The sequence below is a fragment of the Branchiostoma floridae genome, chromosome 1 (genome assembly GCF_000003815.2).
Source record: "Branchiostoma floridae strain S238N-H82 chromosome 1, Bfl_VNyyK, whole genome shotgun sequence".
Classification (NCBI taxonomy): domain Eukaryota; kingdom Metazoa; phylum Chordata; class Leptocardii; order Amphioxiformes; family Branchiostomatidae; genus Branchiostoma; species Branchiostoma floridae.
This window is the reverse complement of record NC_049979.1, coordinates 18,276,068-18,293,945: the sequence shown is the minus strand read 5'-3', so window position 1 is coordinate 18,293,945 and position 17,878 is coordinate 18,276,068. Positions and strand designations below refer to the sequence as shown.

At 40.6% G+C, this 17,878-nt stretch overlaps 3 protein-coding genes across 4 annotated transcripts in view; 2 read left to right on the top strand and 1 right to left on the bottom strand.

Moving 5' to 3' along the window:
* LOC118417739 overlaps positions 1-5,178 on the top strand; it is a 38,264-nt gene extending 33,086 nt beyond the window's left edge. For both annotated transcript variants that reach the window (XM_035823446.1, XM_035823438.1), the window contains one exon: positions 2,019-5,178. In XM_035823446.1, coding sequence (XP_035679339.1) covers positions 2,019-2,141 — 123 coding nt within the window. In that variant the 3' untranslated portion in view covers positions 2,142-5,178. The remainder of the gene's footprint in view (positions 1-2,018) is intronic.
* Positions 5,179-9,249: 4,071 nt separating this feature from the next.
* Positions 9,250-16,454, bottom strand: LOC118417728 (trichohyalin-like). Its single transcript, XM_035823411.1, is given in 4 exon segments — positions 9,250-10,331; positions 13,469-13,581; positions 13,584-15,178; positions 16,278-16,454. Coding segments are annotated over 3 exon segments (1,920 nt in total). The 5' UTR covers positions 15,142-15,178; positions 16,278-16,454; the 3' UTR covers positions 9,250-10,082.
* Positions 16,455-16,603: 149 nt separating this feature from the next.
* LOC118417722 overlaps positions 16,604-17,878 on the top strand; it is a gene marked incomplete in the record, with an annotated part of 10,537 nt that continues 9,262 nt past the window's right edge. Inside the window, 2 exon segments of the mRNA XM_035823399.1 lie at positions 16,604-16,985; positions 17,098-17,878. Of these exon segments, the coding sequence (XP_035679292.1) occupies positions 16,827-16,985; positions 17,098-17,878 (940 nt within the window).

Genomic DNA, 17,878 nt, shown 5'->3' with positions numbered 1-17,878 from the left:
ATTTTCAAAGGGTATAACGTGTGCTGATGTCGGCAATTGGTATGTCTCTTTAATCAATGGCCAATTGATAGTAATAGAAACAATTGTTCTCTATACATTCTGAAGTAAGCCTATCACATTTTGGCATTTTTTATGGTATTAGATTCAGTTCGGTGATGATACATTTCATAGACTTCTTGATTTGCTAGATTATGACAAAGATGCTAAGGTACACTGAAATATTTATTGTCTTCTTGGGTTAAATATTATAATTGTAACAGTTATTTTCATAGATCATAGAGCTGAGGGGATATGACTTAAGTGTTCAATATATTTCTAGGAGACTCTGAATCTTTTAGTTACAGCCCAAAATCCATAATGCCTATATTATGTTTTTATGTGTTCTTAATTACTAGTACATGTATCCAGTAGAAGAAATAAGCTACAAACAAATAAAGAAAGTTCAGTACGCCACATTAGCTCTTACATACTGTATTCCCTGCTCTACCTCTCCTCTGCAATTCCAAGATAGTTTGAAGGAAAGATGTTGATGGCTTTTCCAATTTGTTACCACTGGGCCATTGCTGCAAGCTGAATAGAAGTGAGCTCTAATGCTCCTCTGGGCGTCATTTTGCTTCTTATCACTATAAAACTTGGCTTCAGGCAAAGTAAACTTCAAATGGGAATAGCTTGCAATATCCGTTATCACCTGCATGAAATTTATGCCCAAACTAAATGAGACTATTATGCTTTTGAAAATAGGCTACATGTTGCAGCTAAGTATCTCAGTGTGTATGAGCTATGGTCAATGTAGCATGTCTGACTTGGGTAAATGTACTGCAATAGTATAACAGGAAGTCTAATGAATAAGTCTGCTGCTTCAATCATTGTGACAGTTAGATCATTGGTACATTGTGCCTTGACAAGCCTTCTACCCAAGCTGAATGAACAGTTATGCCTAATATCAATTTATAGAGCTTTGATAAATATTGGTAGGATCAGGTTTGATAAAGTTCCAGGTAACTTTCTATGGCCTTACTTTTCTATGACTTAAATATCTTATTTAGTATAATTCTCAAAACCCAGAGTACATGTCAGTACATATTGCTGCTATGCACTGCTAGTACTACCTTCCCTATGAAGTGTTAAGTATTTTCACTTCTTCATTCTAATCAGTCTGATGAGCACATACAAAGTTACATTTATTATATGACATTGATTGAAACTGATGTGTATGAATGAAAGTATTATGGTAAAGGTTAAGCTCATGTCAATAATTTGTGCTTGGTATATGAACAAGATTTTGGCTTATCTTCAAATCTCATGAGAGTCAATACAAATGTACATCCTATCAGTGAAAAAATCTTGCATGCCCAAACTTGCTATACGTTCATATGTGGTTTGAGACATGTTCCCAAAAGAGTGTCAAAGTATGACCCAGGATAATATCATGTAACACTGAGATGGCAGAGTCTGATCTGCTAACTACATGTATATCTGAGATATGGATGTTTGCTGGGTGTCTTTTTGTCCCATTTGTGCCAAAGATGTCCCCATATACAGAGCAACAGAGCCATTACTACGTCATGTAATTATAATTCCTATTAGGCCTTCATCCCTGAATACTAAAAGCTTAAAGCATTTACCATTAACAGCACTTATGTACATGTAGAGTAACTTTATCGATGAACCTATTATCGTAGAAATTGTCTTAATCGGGTCTTATGAAAAGTTTCGTAGCAAGTGCTTAGTGAAGCTTACCCAGATGCTGACTTCTGTAAACAATACAAGTCAAAGGAAATTGTACTTGTATATTGCCATAACATTATGACTCTAGGCATTCTTATTGCTTATTATCTTTTGTGAAATTTTATTTCTTCATCATACATGTACTATTTTTTCTTCATCATGCTTAAGCAAGAACTTTCACAAAGTGCTCAGTATAACATTAATCATTGGAACAATTAATGTAACATTAAAGCTCAACATTGTTCTTGCTACATTGAAATGTAACCAACTTTTCTGCTTTGTCTCCACAGACCATCTCCAACAGAACGCCTCCAAGAATCCTGTGTGATCCTTCTGTCTTCTCCTTTCGGCCTCTGACAACTCTGAACCCACTAACACCAGTGGAGGAGCCAACTCCCACCTGTGCATTCTAGATTCTGGAGGGCATGGAACAAGGTGGCCTGATGCATCATGGTTCCAGGAGCAGTCATGGTATTGGGTGTTCTGTCAATGCTGACAACCAACCGAGATTTGCCCTCACAAGTCTGATTCTACTCTGAGATGTTAAGGGCTGATGGCAGCAATATTCCTGGTCCGTGAAGACGTGTTTGATCTCAGGTGTTAGTGCTGCCCTTACATGTACCTGGGGTGTGCTGTGGCAACAGCCTTGTGTTTCATGGCTGGAACCAACTGTCTGGATGAGCAAGCCTTTCAGTAGTAACATTCTTTAAACCTTATCACATTTATACCTGTTTCTTTTTGGAATTCTTCTTTTTGCTTGGTGGCAGCTAATTGCGACTGTAGCATCCTGTCAATTTCTTTTCTCTCACCCTAACTATTGATAAGAATGTAAATTATAAACTCCATCTTGGCAATCATAGCTTAAATCTACTACAGGAAGGTTTTTCTTTACCAAAACTCTGATCCAATAATGCAATGTACATTGACTTGTCTGACAATGATGACGTTGGCAGTAGTAGCATGGACTTTGTTGCTCTTGATTTTTTCTGTTCATAAAGATATTGTTAACTACTACAGAAAAAAACATCATGTTTCAAGTATTTAATTTCCATGATAGACTTTATACAAATACATGTAAATGGGAAATGATATTCCTCTTTGTCTGAAGGATACCTATGTAGGCTTGCACAAAGACTAGTACATGTACCTCGATGTAAGATTTTTACCACGTTTTTCTAAAGTGTAAATCAACTTTTGCTATTCCTCATGTACCTTGCCTGTGAGAAAAGTGTGTTTGTCAATTAGTGACACCTTGTGTTTTTTTGTGGAAGAGAAAATCCCAGTTTGTGACATGTTTACATTCCCAATGTTTTGCGATCCTTGTGACTCATCTATTGTAGAAAGTTGTGTGTTGTCCTCTCTGGTGTAACATAATTCTAATGCTGAGCATGTTTCTATGTCTGTTGGTTTGAGTGTACTTGCTTGATTCAAGTTTCAACTTTGTTATAAGTAAAAGAAAGAAATAGGAAGTATTATATGTTTGTGTAACACATACAAATCAGATGTTATTGTAGATGGCGTGACTTTGACACATGTATGCCTTGATGAGTACCTAGATGTCAATATTATACTGTAGTGTCAAATTGTACTTCCTACAGTTAGTATGAAAGATAGAGAGACGAAAAACTGTACAGGATATGTCAAAGCTGAGAGGATGGTGAAAGACTTGTATATTTTTATGGACAGCACAAGGAGAAGGCTTGTAGGCTACCTTTGTATATCTCTGACCTATTCCTGTTCAGTAACAGGAAACCTGCAGCCCCCACTTCTGAGTGGTGCCCTCTCAGCACCATTGACATTCACTTATTGTGGACCTGTCCACTTTATTGCATATGGAGGAACGGGATCCTTGGGAACAACAAATCAGAAAAAAATACCTCATCAACTCCTCATGGCTTGTCCTGATGTACTTAGAGGAGGAAAGACTTTGATTGCTGCTGTCTGAATGAAAGGAGGTTTACCTGTGGTCACATGATTGTCCTTGTCCACAACATGCCATTGCAGACAAACCTACTAAATTCAGTTTTTGTTAAATAATGAGGAGACTTCACACTTTGCCTGGGGAGAGAGCCATCAAAATCTAGTTCCTGCCTGTCCTACACTTTCTTACCTTAGATTACACTGTCCTACACTTTCTGACCTGACAAACAACACCAGTTGACAACATTCGCATAAGAATGGGAAATTTCTCTGCTGGTTTTTGAAAAGGATAACCAATTGCAAGTTCCCCAATTTTTTTCTTTATTATTCATTTTTGTTTTACCATATCAAATCCATTATTTCTTTGCATGTTAAGTTTGACCTGTCACACATGTTGAAAGCTGTCGAGGTGTCTCTTTGTCAAAATTGTTGATTAACATGACTTTATTAAGAGCACCTAATCAATTGGCATTACCTCTCATGGCTTCTTCCCACATAATGTGAATGGTGGCTTTCTTCTCATTGTGTCATTTCTTAGATGCACATTCCTTGAATTTGAACTGCAAAGTTAAAAAGTTCCATTGTTCATGTGTAGTATCAAATTTTATACACAAGACAACCACAGGGTTTATTCTGGAGAACATATTACATTAAACATTTTAGATGTATGCATTGCCTCATGCTTATTATAGGTTGGACATACTGGATTGAGTGACCATTCATAACCATTGCGCACAACAGCCCAACTTAAATTTCCTGTTCATTAATGCATTTTGACAGAGGAGGCAAAAACAATATACTGTTTAAAATGAGAGTGGCTTTTGTCATAATTTCATTCATACACTGATGAACTGATGGTGAGCCAAGATGGAACATACTCCAAAGTCATGAACTGTTGGCAGTGAAAAAAAATTTCACAAACAGGTTTATGTTATTGAACTAACCAAACAGGATGTGTGTGTGTGTGTGTTTGGAGGTGTGTTTGTGTAAGAATGCTGGACATTGTAAAATATGTTCAGTTGGTTTTGTATTTACTGCATGAGCCTGTAGATTCTGATATGTTGCACCACTTGATGAACTAGATGTCTTATACTTTTTCACAGTGTTTTTGTACAGATGATAGTGTAAAGGAAGTTATTGAATGTCACAATGTTGGTTAGCACAATTTGTGATTTGTAATTATGTATTTTCCATTGTGCTGCCTAAGAAATAAAGACTGATTAAGGAGAAGTACATGTAGGGTACACAGAGTGCTGTGTATGTGTTCGAGGTTTGGCAGTGCTTACAGGTCTTCTTGAGTTAGTGTTAGCGTGAAGCGATGAACTGTTTTGTACATAGGTTATGAGAGTCAGACAGACAGACAGCAGCAGTATGTTTGAAAGGCGGGGTGTCATCAGGAGGGGAGGTTTGATTTAAAGTATATATATATCTATATTTCTGATAACATTTTATACCTTAGCTGGTAGTGCGTTGGACTGATATTGACCTTCCCACATCATTATTTTTGAAGCGTCAGTTGGCTGTGATCAATAAAAAAAAAAGAGTAAAAAGAAGTGTGGCTGTTGTTTATTGTCCATGGTTATTTTCTCGTGTTATGAAAGGATTAGGTGCCAGAACGATGTAACATTATCATTTTTACACACTTAGCCTCTAAATGTTGCTAGTATATCTAGATTCCTGAAACAGCCTTTTCCATCCCATTGGATCCTCAAACTTAAGTCAGATTTTCACTGGCAAGATCAGCACTCCTGATGACCCTGCACCACAGGGATCAACCTTAACAGACGATCCCACCTGGATCTACTCATTGTCCTGTTCAACACAACCCTCCTCACACCTGTCACAGTGTGCACACCAACAGACTTGCTGATCAGAAACATTAAAGCCAGCTTTGGACCAATGACAGGAATGTTAGATGGTCATGCTATCATTGTGAGTTTCATCATCCAGCAGATTATATATTTTTGCAACAATCATCCTGTAGATGATACGTTGAGTACATGTATGTGCTCCACAAGGAAAAAAAAATCAAGAGGTCTGGACTGAGACGGGCAATTTCTGGGATTGACCCCAACGTTCATGGCCAGGGCAAGGCATGTGGATAGAGGGATAGGGGCATACAAGAGAAGTGACAGGGCATCGCGTGGAAATAAGCAGTTTTGGATGAGAAAAACGTGTTTCCATTACTGACTGCATGCTTATTTACAAAAAAATGGCAGAAGTAGGCTTATCTGCATGTGGTCTGTTTCTACACTGGCGATGTTTCGGCTTTAAACAGTCATGAGGAATAGTCGCAGACTCCTCTCTGATGGGTTGCACAACCAAATCCAACAGTTGCCAATAGATATATGTGGAGAAGGAGACCTCAGCCAACCATTCACACTTACGCCACATCTTCAGAAAAGACGCTGGAGCCGCATGTTCCCCGTTTAGGAACTTTATTCGAACCGACACACAACAAACATGTTTCGCCGTGTGGCTTCCTCAGTGTTATGGGCTCGAATCAGTTGCCAATAATTTGAGGAAATCCTGTCACATGTCAGCAACAGTCACTTGGCTTTGTAACTGTTATGCAGTAGGTCACTGCTAAGAATCGCACTGAGTGGAGACGCACCATCATTCAGGGTACAGATCACATGGAGCAGCAAGAGACACAGACTAAGAGACAGCAAGTAAAGAGCGGCTCCTCCCCCCTCGCTAACCACCCACCCTGCCATGCACAAAGTGTTCCAGACTTCTTTTCTTTACTACCATGGGCTCGAGTAGCCACATGAGACTAACACTGATCCACAAGCAGTAACTGAGGCCGGTCTGACATGAACTGCAATGCTCAGCCATGAGAGAATGCCAATGATGACTACCATCTCTTTGGTGCACCAATGAAAAACTGTAACGACAAGGAAACTTTGGTTTTCTAGACTTGATTAAAATTCCTGTCATGGTGACTTAATTGCTATACATGTACATGTACTGTATAGCAATCAACTTCAAATCATCAAATGATGATCAAGCAAACTTTGGTGCAGACCTTGAGTCTGTGGTCATTCTACAACCATAGTGGAAGTGCAACTTGCCATCAAAATCTGACATAATCTCATTTACAATCTGAGATATTGATTGCTGGAACATTGTCCAGTCAGTATTAGTTGGCTCCAAGCTAAAGGCAGAAAGGCAGAAAGAGACTTGATTATGAAGACTCTGATGAAGCACATTACAATGTCTGCTGGCAATTCAAAGGCTTGTGAGAATATCTAGCTCTAAGTTTCTGCATCACCCCTACACAGTTCTCCCTCACGATGCATTCATACTCTTCACATACACAAAGAAACACCAACACAAGTGTTAGGATGGGCACGAGTGCGTGTGAGAATATCTAGCTCTAAGTTTAGTTGCAGTTACTTGTATTTGTTTTTCATTCAGGTGGCAGTGCACTAGTTGGTCATAAATTTGTGCATGATCAGTGTACAGGTGTTATCTCTGCAAAAATGCAACAAAATTCTACTGGGCTTAACGTTAGAGATCCCTGCTGAAGAAGTTGTCATGAAAGTAAGTCAAGTATCACATAGCGGTTTAATTTTTTTTTTGTCATAGAACATCAAAGCAGCTGACATCATCATATACAGTTACTAACATGGAAAGTTTCTTTTATGGGTTAAAACATTTTATGTGAGATCATGATCATGGGTTGGTGATAATGTGTTAATGAAGCCTGTCCATCAACAGTTTGTAGAAAATGTTGACACTAAACATGATTCAAATCTATCTATTTAACATTACAGGTATGGGTTGCTTTCATAGTTCTGTCCACAGGCATGAAGCATTTACTCACTTACTCACTCCGGCGAGCGAGCTCGGAGTCTTTGCATTTACAAAGTCTGTTATATCCAACATTTTCATTTACAAAGTCTGTTATATGTGAGGCGCTCCCCACATTGTGGAGTTCCCAGTGGACACACTGTCAATCTCATGATTGACAATAAATTGTCTATAAATAGCATGGTGCGACCACAAGACTAAAAAACTTATTATGAAATCAATCAAGTGTATGAGCTGTATCCCATCTCAGTCATATTGTGAACATGATCCTTGAGTTTAGTACCACTAAAATTATCATTCCCGATAATTTCAAAAGCCATTCCTTACAAGACTCAGTCATTAACGTTGCCAAGAAATTGCTATGCTATCACCCATGCTTGACTGGTGTACTTTGTTATAGTCTAATTTTCCTTGGTAGCTAAAAGGGAAGTTTAATGAGTTGGAATGGCTTGAAGGCACAACATGCCATCCATTGACATCAGGTGTGGGGGACAGGCCATCCATCATGTGTAATAAGCATTGTTAGCAGGTCCCATCACCTGGGTGTCTGCCACGCCATGCCCCTGAGCTGCACATTGGGGCCGGTGCTTGTCAATATACATCCCTGTAAGTTGCCTTATCACCAACAGCAGACCACCACCTGAGCAACTAGCATCAGATAGACACTTAAGCTTTTGTCCAATTTCTGTAATGTTAAAACACATTTTCACCAGCACAAGGCTTGAACTACATGAAGACTGCACTAGGACAGTGCAATGGTTGCCTCTGAAAGCTTTGCCCCTCACAATTTCATGTGCTTTGCATTGATGAATATGCAATTTGAGGGTAACTTGCCAGGGAGAGTACCCTACAGTTATCTTGCAATTGTTATAAATCATCATAAAAGTCAATAACAAACATGCAAATTATTGCCCAATACAAAATAACACAAGTTCTTGGCAATAAATGATGGGAATTTCATTCATGCGACATGGGTAAGTTGAATATGACCATGCATACATTATGTACAAATTTGTATGAGGTTGCCAATCTCCAGCTCATTCTGTCTTGGCTCAAGTTGGCTGAATTAAACTCAACTGTGTTAATGATAGCCTATTCTGGTAATTGCTACTGGGTTTGGTAAAATCAATCCACACCTCACACCTCAGGTGTTCAGCTTAATTGGCAAAGTCACTCTACATGGAATCATACCTGCCTGCTTTTGCTCAGCAAACTGCAACTTTATCTCACACCGGTTTGTCTCTGTGCATTGGACCAGCCGTGCAATTAGCTACAACTGAGTGTTCTGACTTGATGGTGTTCTTTCCTGATGGTGTTGTATTACAGTCTCCATGGATACCAACAAAGCAAGAAATTCAAGGACACTTAAAACCAAAACATAAAGCAGTTGGGTTTCACTTGAAATAAGACAGCATACACCACCATCCATTGAGCTGCTGTACTTACTAGGAACGCTTTCAAGAATATTTTGCTTAAAAGGTTGGCTATGCCTGTGTACATGCATTTCCTGATCTGGATTCTTTAGCAACCACTGTCAGCACGTTCCCTCTAGCAGAGAACCCCTAGCTCTGTGGAGACCTGAACCATGGTAATAGGTACTTTGTGCTGCCTGATATAATATTGACAACAATAGAAAGCTTTCAGACACATACTTGGATACCCTTTTAGTTAGCTTCTCACAAGCAAGACTCCTAGCAATGTATCATCTATAATTGCCCAATGTTTCTTTCACAGTCAGCCCTTACAATCATTATGACATTCTTAGAAAGAAAGAAAGAATGACTCTTTTTTGGGGATTTCAAGTTGCTTTCATCTCACAGTAGTAAATACTCTTCACAAGAGTGCATAGTTAAAAAATCTAGTCACTTTGTTATGTGCATAAAGACATTGACACATTTACAATATCACATAAACTCCAGCTCTCTTGGATAGCATTGCTATTTACACATTCTATTGTACAAATTCAGCAATAATGCCTACTCTAATGATCTTCTTAGAGAACTGCACAAAACACAGTATATGTATGATGATATATCCAATGCAACAAACAGTCCATGTAGTGAGGTACTGATGTAAGAGTGCTTACACAATACAAATACTAAACCACTATTTAGTGTTAATGAATTGTAACTTGTGATACATGCATAATTTCACAACAACAGGCAACCAGGTTGCCAGACTATGATAAACCAACACATCCACTCTTTCATGTTCTCATTAGCCATCTTCCACCTCTCTGAGTTACACTGGACTACTCCAGGATGTTGTGTATTCTGCTTTGACCACTCCAAGCTGCAACGGATGGGCAATCACCTGTCCTAGTCTGACAACCTCAGATTAATTACAAGTGATGCTGAAGTACATAATTATTCTTCACTTCAATTATATATCACATACAAGTGTTGGCAGCTGTATACATGTACAAGCCCCAGTACAGCTGACCAAACAGGAAGTACTGTCCATAGATATGGATCATTCAAAACAACCAACTTTACAACTACTGGAACATACTGCAATAACTCAACAGATCACACTGGTACATATTTGATATACATTTTTGTGGTTTATGATACTCGATGATGTCAATCTCGTGTACTGTGAGGTTACTGCTGACATTCTTATCTTCGCTTCATGGGGGGTGGACGAGATTTTATCTCTTTACACCTTGGAATGTGCCGTTCCGCAGCAGTTTGGTTGAACTTGCGCTGGCAGTATGGGCACTGCTTGTAGTCTGGGTTCTCGCTGCGTGGGGGAGGGGGGAGGTCTGCTACATTCCCACCATTCTTCTCCACTTCTGCCACCTTCTTAGCATAGCGGATCGCCTGGATGAAATCTTCACGCTTCTTGCGCCAGTCAGCCTTCTTGCTCTGTAAGACAAAGATTTAATATTTAGAAATGAATAGATACTTAGGATTAAAATGTACAGTATAATATCTGCGGTAAGAGTGACAATACATTTAATATGAATCTGATGTTGTTCAGTAAAGCTAGCAGTCATCGTCATTCCCGTAACTGTAAGTGCGTCCCTTCAGATGTGTACCTGAGGTAGCAAGAAATTGATATTGGTTAAAGAACAGTGAGTTAGTATTTTCACTGATAGTATAACATTACATGCCTTAGGCCATACCTGCTCTCCAACTGGTAACTAACCCAGACAATTAAGAACTGAAGGTTCTAAAAATGATGGAACTTCCTCTGATCATTTTAACAAAGTGTCAGACTGTAGTTCACAGGCTATTAAATCCATCTTTGTGATGGTATATGTCCATTCAATGCTTTGAATTAGAATTATCACAGGTAGAAGCATGCCTTCTCCCAACGTAGCCGTGGCCACCGGTTTGTGCTTATCTCATAAGACATTTGCATATCACATAAGGTTCATACTTTTTGCATAGCGATTTGCGTGTTTCTTATAAAATTTGTACGAATCTGACTTGTAATATTTGTGCAAATGCTTAGGTACCCGTTACTTTTCGGCAGATCACAAAATGTTACTTTAGAATCTATAAGTTCCCTTCTGGAGCTGGTTATAAATGTATATGTGATAGATGTCCATCTACCTCAGCAGAGCCAGATAAAGGTACCTGCTGCTATACTGGATAAGAAAGAAAAATGGAGCCATTGACTCTAAAGCCTACTTGTCATGGAGTTTGTGCATGTTGCTATCTTTGGTTTCTATTTCCATTTTATTTTTGATGAAATCTAGATCCTGTATGACAGTACATGACGTGGCTTCTTACCTCTCACATTTAGAAAGACAACTCCTCAGCAACAAAGTGCTTTGATCACACAGCAATGACACATTTTTAGTTGATGGAAGGACTGCACCATTTGGCTATTTATTGCCAAAAGGCATAGGGTAAAAGCAGTTATTGCCCATTTCTGTTCCAATCTGTCAAGGTGGTGGGACCATTTTAATGCAGTTTTCCAAGGCCCAATGCCTGTATAATCCAGAATCAATCCCCCGTTATGTGCTCCAGTATTGCTATCTGTCTCCCTTTATCTATAAACTTGCCGACTGAAGGCCATAGGGATGGATACAAAGTTTTGTCTGATTGCTATGGGGAAATTAGGCACACCTTTGTCAGCACCCAGGATCGAACAGGTTTAATTGGACAGGGGAGGCTGCTGAAAGAACTTTGGACCACAGTGAAGGAGGATTAGTGAGCAGTATAGGTGTAGGAGCCCCCTGGGTCAGCTTCCAAAGACTGGAGTCATCAGTTTGGGTCATGTAGCCCCCAAGGGAGGGGTGAAAAGGGAGCCAGGCTTAGTGATGGCAAGCAGGATGTGACATTTCTATGCTGGACAAAGCTTCCTGGTTTAGAATATTGACAGTGGCTTTAATCCTTGTGCGTCTCTGGGACCACTGCAGGAAGGAAATACGATAGCATCAATCCGTCCTCTGTCAGGAGAGCGACCATTACTAAAGTGATAAAATTTCACATTTCCGCCATCTGAAAGGTCACTTCTCAAAGTCCGCAAATATGCCCTGGTTTCTATGGCAGGAGGGAATCGGTAGTGCCATTCACCTGACTCCAGCTGTTCCCATAGGGAGTCTACAGGGGGCCAATCTATGGATCTGACATTTTCCTGTTAAAACTCTATGTATAAATAATGGTGCGTCCTTCGCATTTCCAGGCCATGATATAACTTTGATTCCCATCTTGTTGGAACCATGCCAGACACAGTGGGCTTCTCAACGTGAAAACTGCCAAGCGTTCCAACTGTTAATGAGACCCAGTACATCTTCTGCCAAAAGACCCAGCCCATCCACCTATTGAAAGAGATGTCCCATCAATTCTGATTGGCCACACACTTCAGTTGTCTGGCAGCAATGGCACTGATGAAAGTGGAAACAGGGTAAATGATGAAGGAAACTTTTTGCATGTGTTTATTTGCAGTCATCTGGCGTCAAACCTGCTGCAAAATTAGCGGTAGCGGAGACAAGAATAGGTAGGGGCAAAAGGAAGCATATGTTTCACCCTAGGGCAGAGAGGGTAAATACAGCGTACTTGCACATGCCCCCCTTCTCTGTGTGCTGTCCAATTTGTTCAGGTGTCTTCAGCAAATCTGTATACTAGAAGTTGTTACAAAATGGCATTTATACAGGCCCTGTACAACTGTGTAACAAACAACTGATTTAGGAAACACTAAATTCAATAAGGCTCATGTTAGCAAGCTGGAAAGGCGGGGTTCCTATTCATAGCTATGAACATGCAGCCCACGTACATCCTGTAGCTGAAGTTTTAAGTGGGCACACAATAAACAATTACATCCATCACCAGGCAAGGGCTCTGTATTGTTGCTGAGTGTCAGCAGCATGGCAGGTGATAAAAGGTGGTCGTGTAGCAACCTGCAAAGTGAGTTATTCATTTGTCATTGCACTGATGTCTTAACACATACTGCGAGCGTAAGCCTGCCACACCTAGTCGCGTGAATAAAGATCATTGACCTCAGTCTTAAAAGTGATAACTGTTACCACAGTTACAATGAATCTGTTATGTAAATTTAAAGAAATGTAACCATGGCAACATTTTGTAACTAGCTTATAGATCAACATTTTCGTGATGGGTCAGCCACATCTATTCAGGGACAAAGGCCACATAGGTGACGAGGAAAGAATTGAAGAGATAGAAGGAGATGCTTGGCCTTTACATCGAGTTCCTAGGGGAGAAAATGGTATTTCCATTGTGTAAACCTATAATTTGATCAGTGCACTGTATCAAATTAATCCTATCTTGGCTCAGATGGTATCAGTATTTTACATTTTGCTAAAAAATGTAATATGATATGAATATATAAAACTATGGGAGGAATTGAATTGGTTAATGTTGGACTGAAATTTTTTCACTTGAGGTTATGTAGAAACCTGACTAGGTTTGCATGCAAGTAATGCCAATGCTTATATATCCGGGAAAGACAAGACTGGATATCAAGCTGAATAGATTATCATAATAGATAAAACAAAGTTGAACAGTAAAAAATCATTTTAAGACAGACTTACGGAAGGCTCTGGTTTCCTGTCTCTGGGATCTGCATACTTCTCCATCTCTGTTCCCTGTGTCCTCATCTTCGTCGGATCCAAGACTTTACGTTTCTTCATGGATGAACAAGCCTTTGGTGCTTGGCGAGTCTTTCAACAGCAAATTTCCTGCCACAATTAGGACATGGAGTCAGGTTCATAGATACCTCCTCAGAACCTTTTGCTGCATCAATGTAAAAAGCCAAATCTTCATTGGGTTTTGCTTCTTTCTGATCATCATGTATTTGTGACTGATGTTCTTTCTTAGGCATTTCATGCTTAACTTGCTTTTCTTTCTGCTTCATTGTATAAGTGGCATTCAAATTTTGCTCTTCCTTCTCTTTGTTTTGAAACCAACTGTCCTCATCATCTTCCTTCTCATTGTCCTCTCCATGTTCCATCCCTCTGTTCTGGTACCAATCATTCTCATTCTCATCCTCTTCCAGTCTGCTGCTATTTGGATCATCATAATTCCCTTCCTCTTCAGGTTCTTTTTGTTCCTCTTCTTCCAACTTCCTCAGTTCCTCTTCCCTTCTTTGCCTCTCTTCCTGCAGCCTTCTTCTGCGCTGGGCTTCCTTCTGTTTTCTTTCCTCTTCCTGTCTTTCTGCCTCTTCATTTTCCCGCTTCAGTTTTTCTAGTTCATCCTGTCTCTGTCTCAGAAGAGCCATCAGTTCTTCTTCCTGTTGCTTTAAAACATCTCTTTTGTTTTTCCTCTCAGGCTCACCCTCATTGGGCTGATCTTTGTCTGCAACTGACTGTTTTTCCCCATTATCAGAGTGAAAGGTTCCCTCCCTACTAGCAATTCTGTCCCGTTCCTTTTGCTTGATCTTCCCTAGCAGCTTTGCTTTAGCAAAGTTAGTTGGTGGCTGGTCATCAGATTCTCTGGCAGGATTACCACCATCCTCCTGCTGGTTGCTGTAGTAACCATCATCTTCTGGACTAAATTGTTTAACATCATTTCTGGAGATGTCCTGTTTTGCTGTTCGCCGGGTTTGACGTACCTTACCGGGTCTCTGCTGCACTGGGGGCTTTGGGACAAATTTGAATTCAACATCCTCATCTTCCAGGTCACTCGGAGGATTGCTGCTGTGGTTACTGGTCAAGTCATCACTTGTTTCATAGTGTCCATCAGGATCTGGCTGCCGATAGCGATCATCGGCTGATATTGCCTGCCTCTGGATGGGCTGCAGTGGATTCCCCCTGTTGATGCCAGACCAAGGTTTCCGCTCAGCCTCAGGTTCCCTACGTGTACGTGCAGGATTCCAGACTGGCTGTTTGCTCTTGTAGCCAAACTGGTTCTGTTGTTTCACTTTGTTCTTATAATGGTGCTGGATGCTAGGCACAGCTCCTCCTTTTGTAGCTTCTAAGTTTCTTCGCTCTTTGAAGAAGTCTCTCAAGGATGTTTGCCGATTAACCTTCGAGAGAGCTGCCTGCTGATTCTTTTGGTAAATTTCGATCATCTTGGCTTCTCGTTCCCTGAGCAGCTTCTGCTGATACTGTTGCTGCAGTACCTCCAGCCGAGACCGTGTGTTCCCTACCAACCTCTGCTGTGGATCCTGTTTCTTCATGTTGTCTGATGGCGCAGGAATCCGTGATGCTGGGAGTCTAGACGTGGGTACCACGTGTCGAGGAGGGTAGGGGAATGCTGTGGTCATTATCTGACAAGTCCCGGAGTTTGGTGGTATCTATCACCTACAATAGATAGAAAATATCTTTACATTCCTTTGAAGTTTAATTATACTAAGATGGAAGCCTTACAGTTGTAGTACTTGGCCATTAGCAAACAATACACATTGATTACTTCAACTGTAATTGCAACACTTCTTAGCAGGAGCAATTATCATCATTTGTACCATGTGTCATGCCCCCTGGTAAGTGCCAACTGGTCCAATTCCCTCTATAAACACATGATAACACTCCCAATTCCCTAAAATAACAAAGCATCTGCATAATCACAATGGAACCAAGGGCATCAGGGTAAAAAACTTCTGATAACATTTGAAACAGCACTTCTTGATATCAGAAAAATAAGCAGATGCTCAAAAGTCCTATTGTCCTCATACCTCCAACGCTCTCTCCATAACTCCGACGCTAAATTACTCTAGCACAGATCAACTACTGTGAACCAACATATCGTGCCAACCTTTATTGAAGATCCTTGTCATATCAGTACAATCAACACACTCTGCCTTTATCTAGGTTTCTAAGGTAATCCTTGTGTACAAAAAATTGCGTGTGTTCCTGGTGTCCCATGGGGAATGTTGGCGAATATGAGAGGTCCCACAGGACTGTTGGATGGACAGAGTATAGAGATCAGCCCTATCATCATCACGCACCCCTACACTTGTCAAGCAGGAAACCTTCTAGCACGAATCTTATATGTCAAAAAAGAATAGTGGTTTGACTTTAACATAATTATGGTGGTCTAGAATATGCAACTGCTGAAATAAAACGTGACTGGGTATCAAATTATTATTTTGCCTGCAGTACGGTCCTTAGGTCAATGTGCCATGTCTGGCCGCGACACAAGGAAACGTCACAAAGGCTAGACGGTTATAGATTATGTCTCCGTAGATTACAAAAGAAGATATTCTGGTAAAAAAAAGGGTTTGTTCGTGATATCTACTGTACTGTACTCTACTCTACTTTACTCTACTCTACTCTACACAACGGGACTGATCGATCGTGGTGCAGGGACACTGCTATGTCTGAAAGGATCGCAAGCTGTTGCGCGATTTAATACGTGTCCATGAAAGCTACCAAAAACATCAGTTAGTAAGCTTACACTCACCTCTGTAGACACCTTGTTTCAATCTCCGTATATAAGGCACAAACGGCTTTTTCTTTAATAGGAAAGCGATTGAAAAATATGCATCCCCATCAGCCTAAATCCTATGCACTTTGATTGTTATTGTAAGCCGGTGCCTGTTCACATAGCTGTCAATGTTCCTCCGCGTACAGAAAAGAATTCCAGAAATAGCCACTCATACTTTAAAAAATGCAATGATAAAATTGCATAAAAAATATCGGGTCAACATTTTGAAACACGTATCTATTCTAAAAGCTTATATTTGATAAAAAGGATTGATTTATGAATCAAATGCGTATTGATATCTTAGTGGACGATTATGTTTTTTCAGCTCCTTGGTGATGTTATAAACATGTCAAAGGTCGAATCTACAAAGCATGCTGGGAAGAAAACATGGCTGACAATGGTCGTGGGGAGGGCGCAATTTTCGAATTCCAGCCTTTTTCGTCAGCTTCCTCGCATTCTTAGCACCCCAACATAACGTGACATTTACATCTCAATCCCACAAAACGATCAAAACCTTCGTTACAGATGATTCGAACGCTGGACCCATCAGTCCGTGCTCAACTCCGTTCCGGGGTGTCCGTGCCTTCTGTAGCACAGTGCGTGGAGGAATTGGTTCTCAACAGCCTGGATGCGGCAGCAACATGTGTTGCCGTCCGGATCGATTTGGAGAACTTTTGGATACAGGTGTGCCTTTCATACAGATAGCTACTATTTTCATAAGGAATGGCGATTGTGAGATTCAATGTGGTGGGTTTTCTCATCTTTATTCACATGTGAAAATTTTCGTGTCTCCCAGGTTGTTGACAATGGGCACGGGATCCCGAAAGACCAATTGTCTATAGTCGGAGACAGATATGCTACCAGCAAGTGTCACACAGTCACTGATCTGGAGAGTCTGAGCTTCTTTGGGTACAGGGGAGAAGCACTGGCCAGTATAGCCCAGGTTTGTGCTGTGTTGGAGATTGAATCACGACATAAGGCTAGCACCAAGGTCAGCACCAAGGTTTTCCGACATGGCAAGGTTGTTAGTATCTTTGAGTCCAAAGCTCACAGGCCTACCTATGGGACAACTGTCACAGTTCACAATGTGTTCCATAACCTTCCTGTCAGACAAAAGTTTGTCTCTGTATCATTGGAGCGAGAGCGAATCAGGGAACGAGTGGCTGCCATAGCCTTGATCCACCCCGGTGTGTCATTCACTCTGCGGAATGAAAACGTAGGTGGAAAATACCTCCAGACACACAAGACCAACTCACTGGTTTCATGCTTTGGTTCCTTGTTTGGAACTAAAAAGTCCATGTCTCTGAGGGAGGCTTCTCACCAACATGAACAGTTTAAAATCTCTGGCTACATCAGCAGAGAAGGGCACAGGAACAAGGACCTGCAGTTTCTATACATCAACAACAGACTGATTCTGAGGACCAAGGTGCATAAATTCTTAAACCTGCTGTTGTCAAAGTCAACAGTGATAAACAGACGGGCAGGCCAGTGGGAACCCAGGACACCTACAGTTAGAGATAACAGTGCTACTGATGCCTCAAGTCCAGGGAAGCAAAGAGATTATTATGGGATGTTTG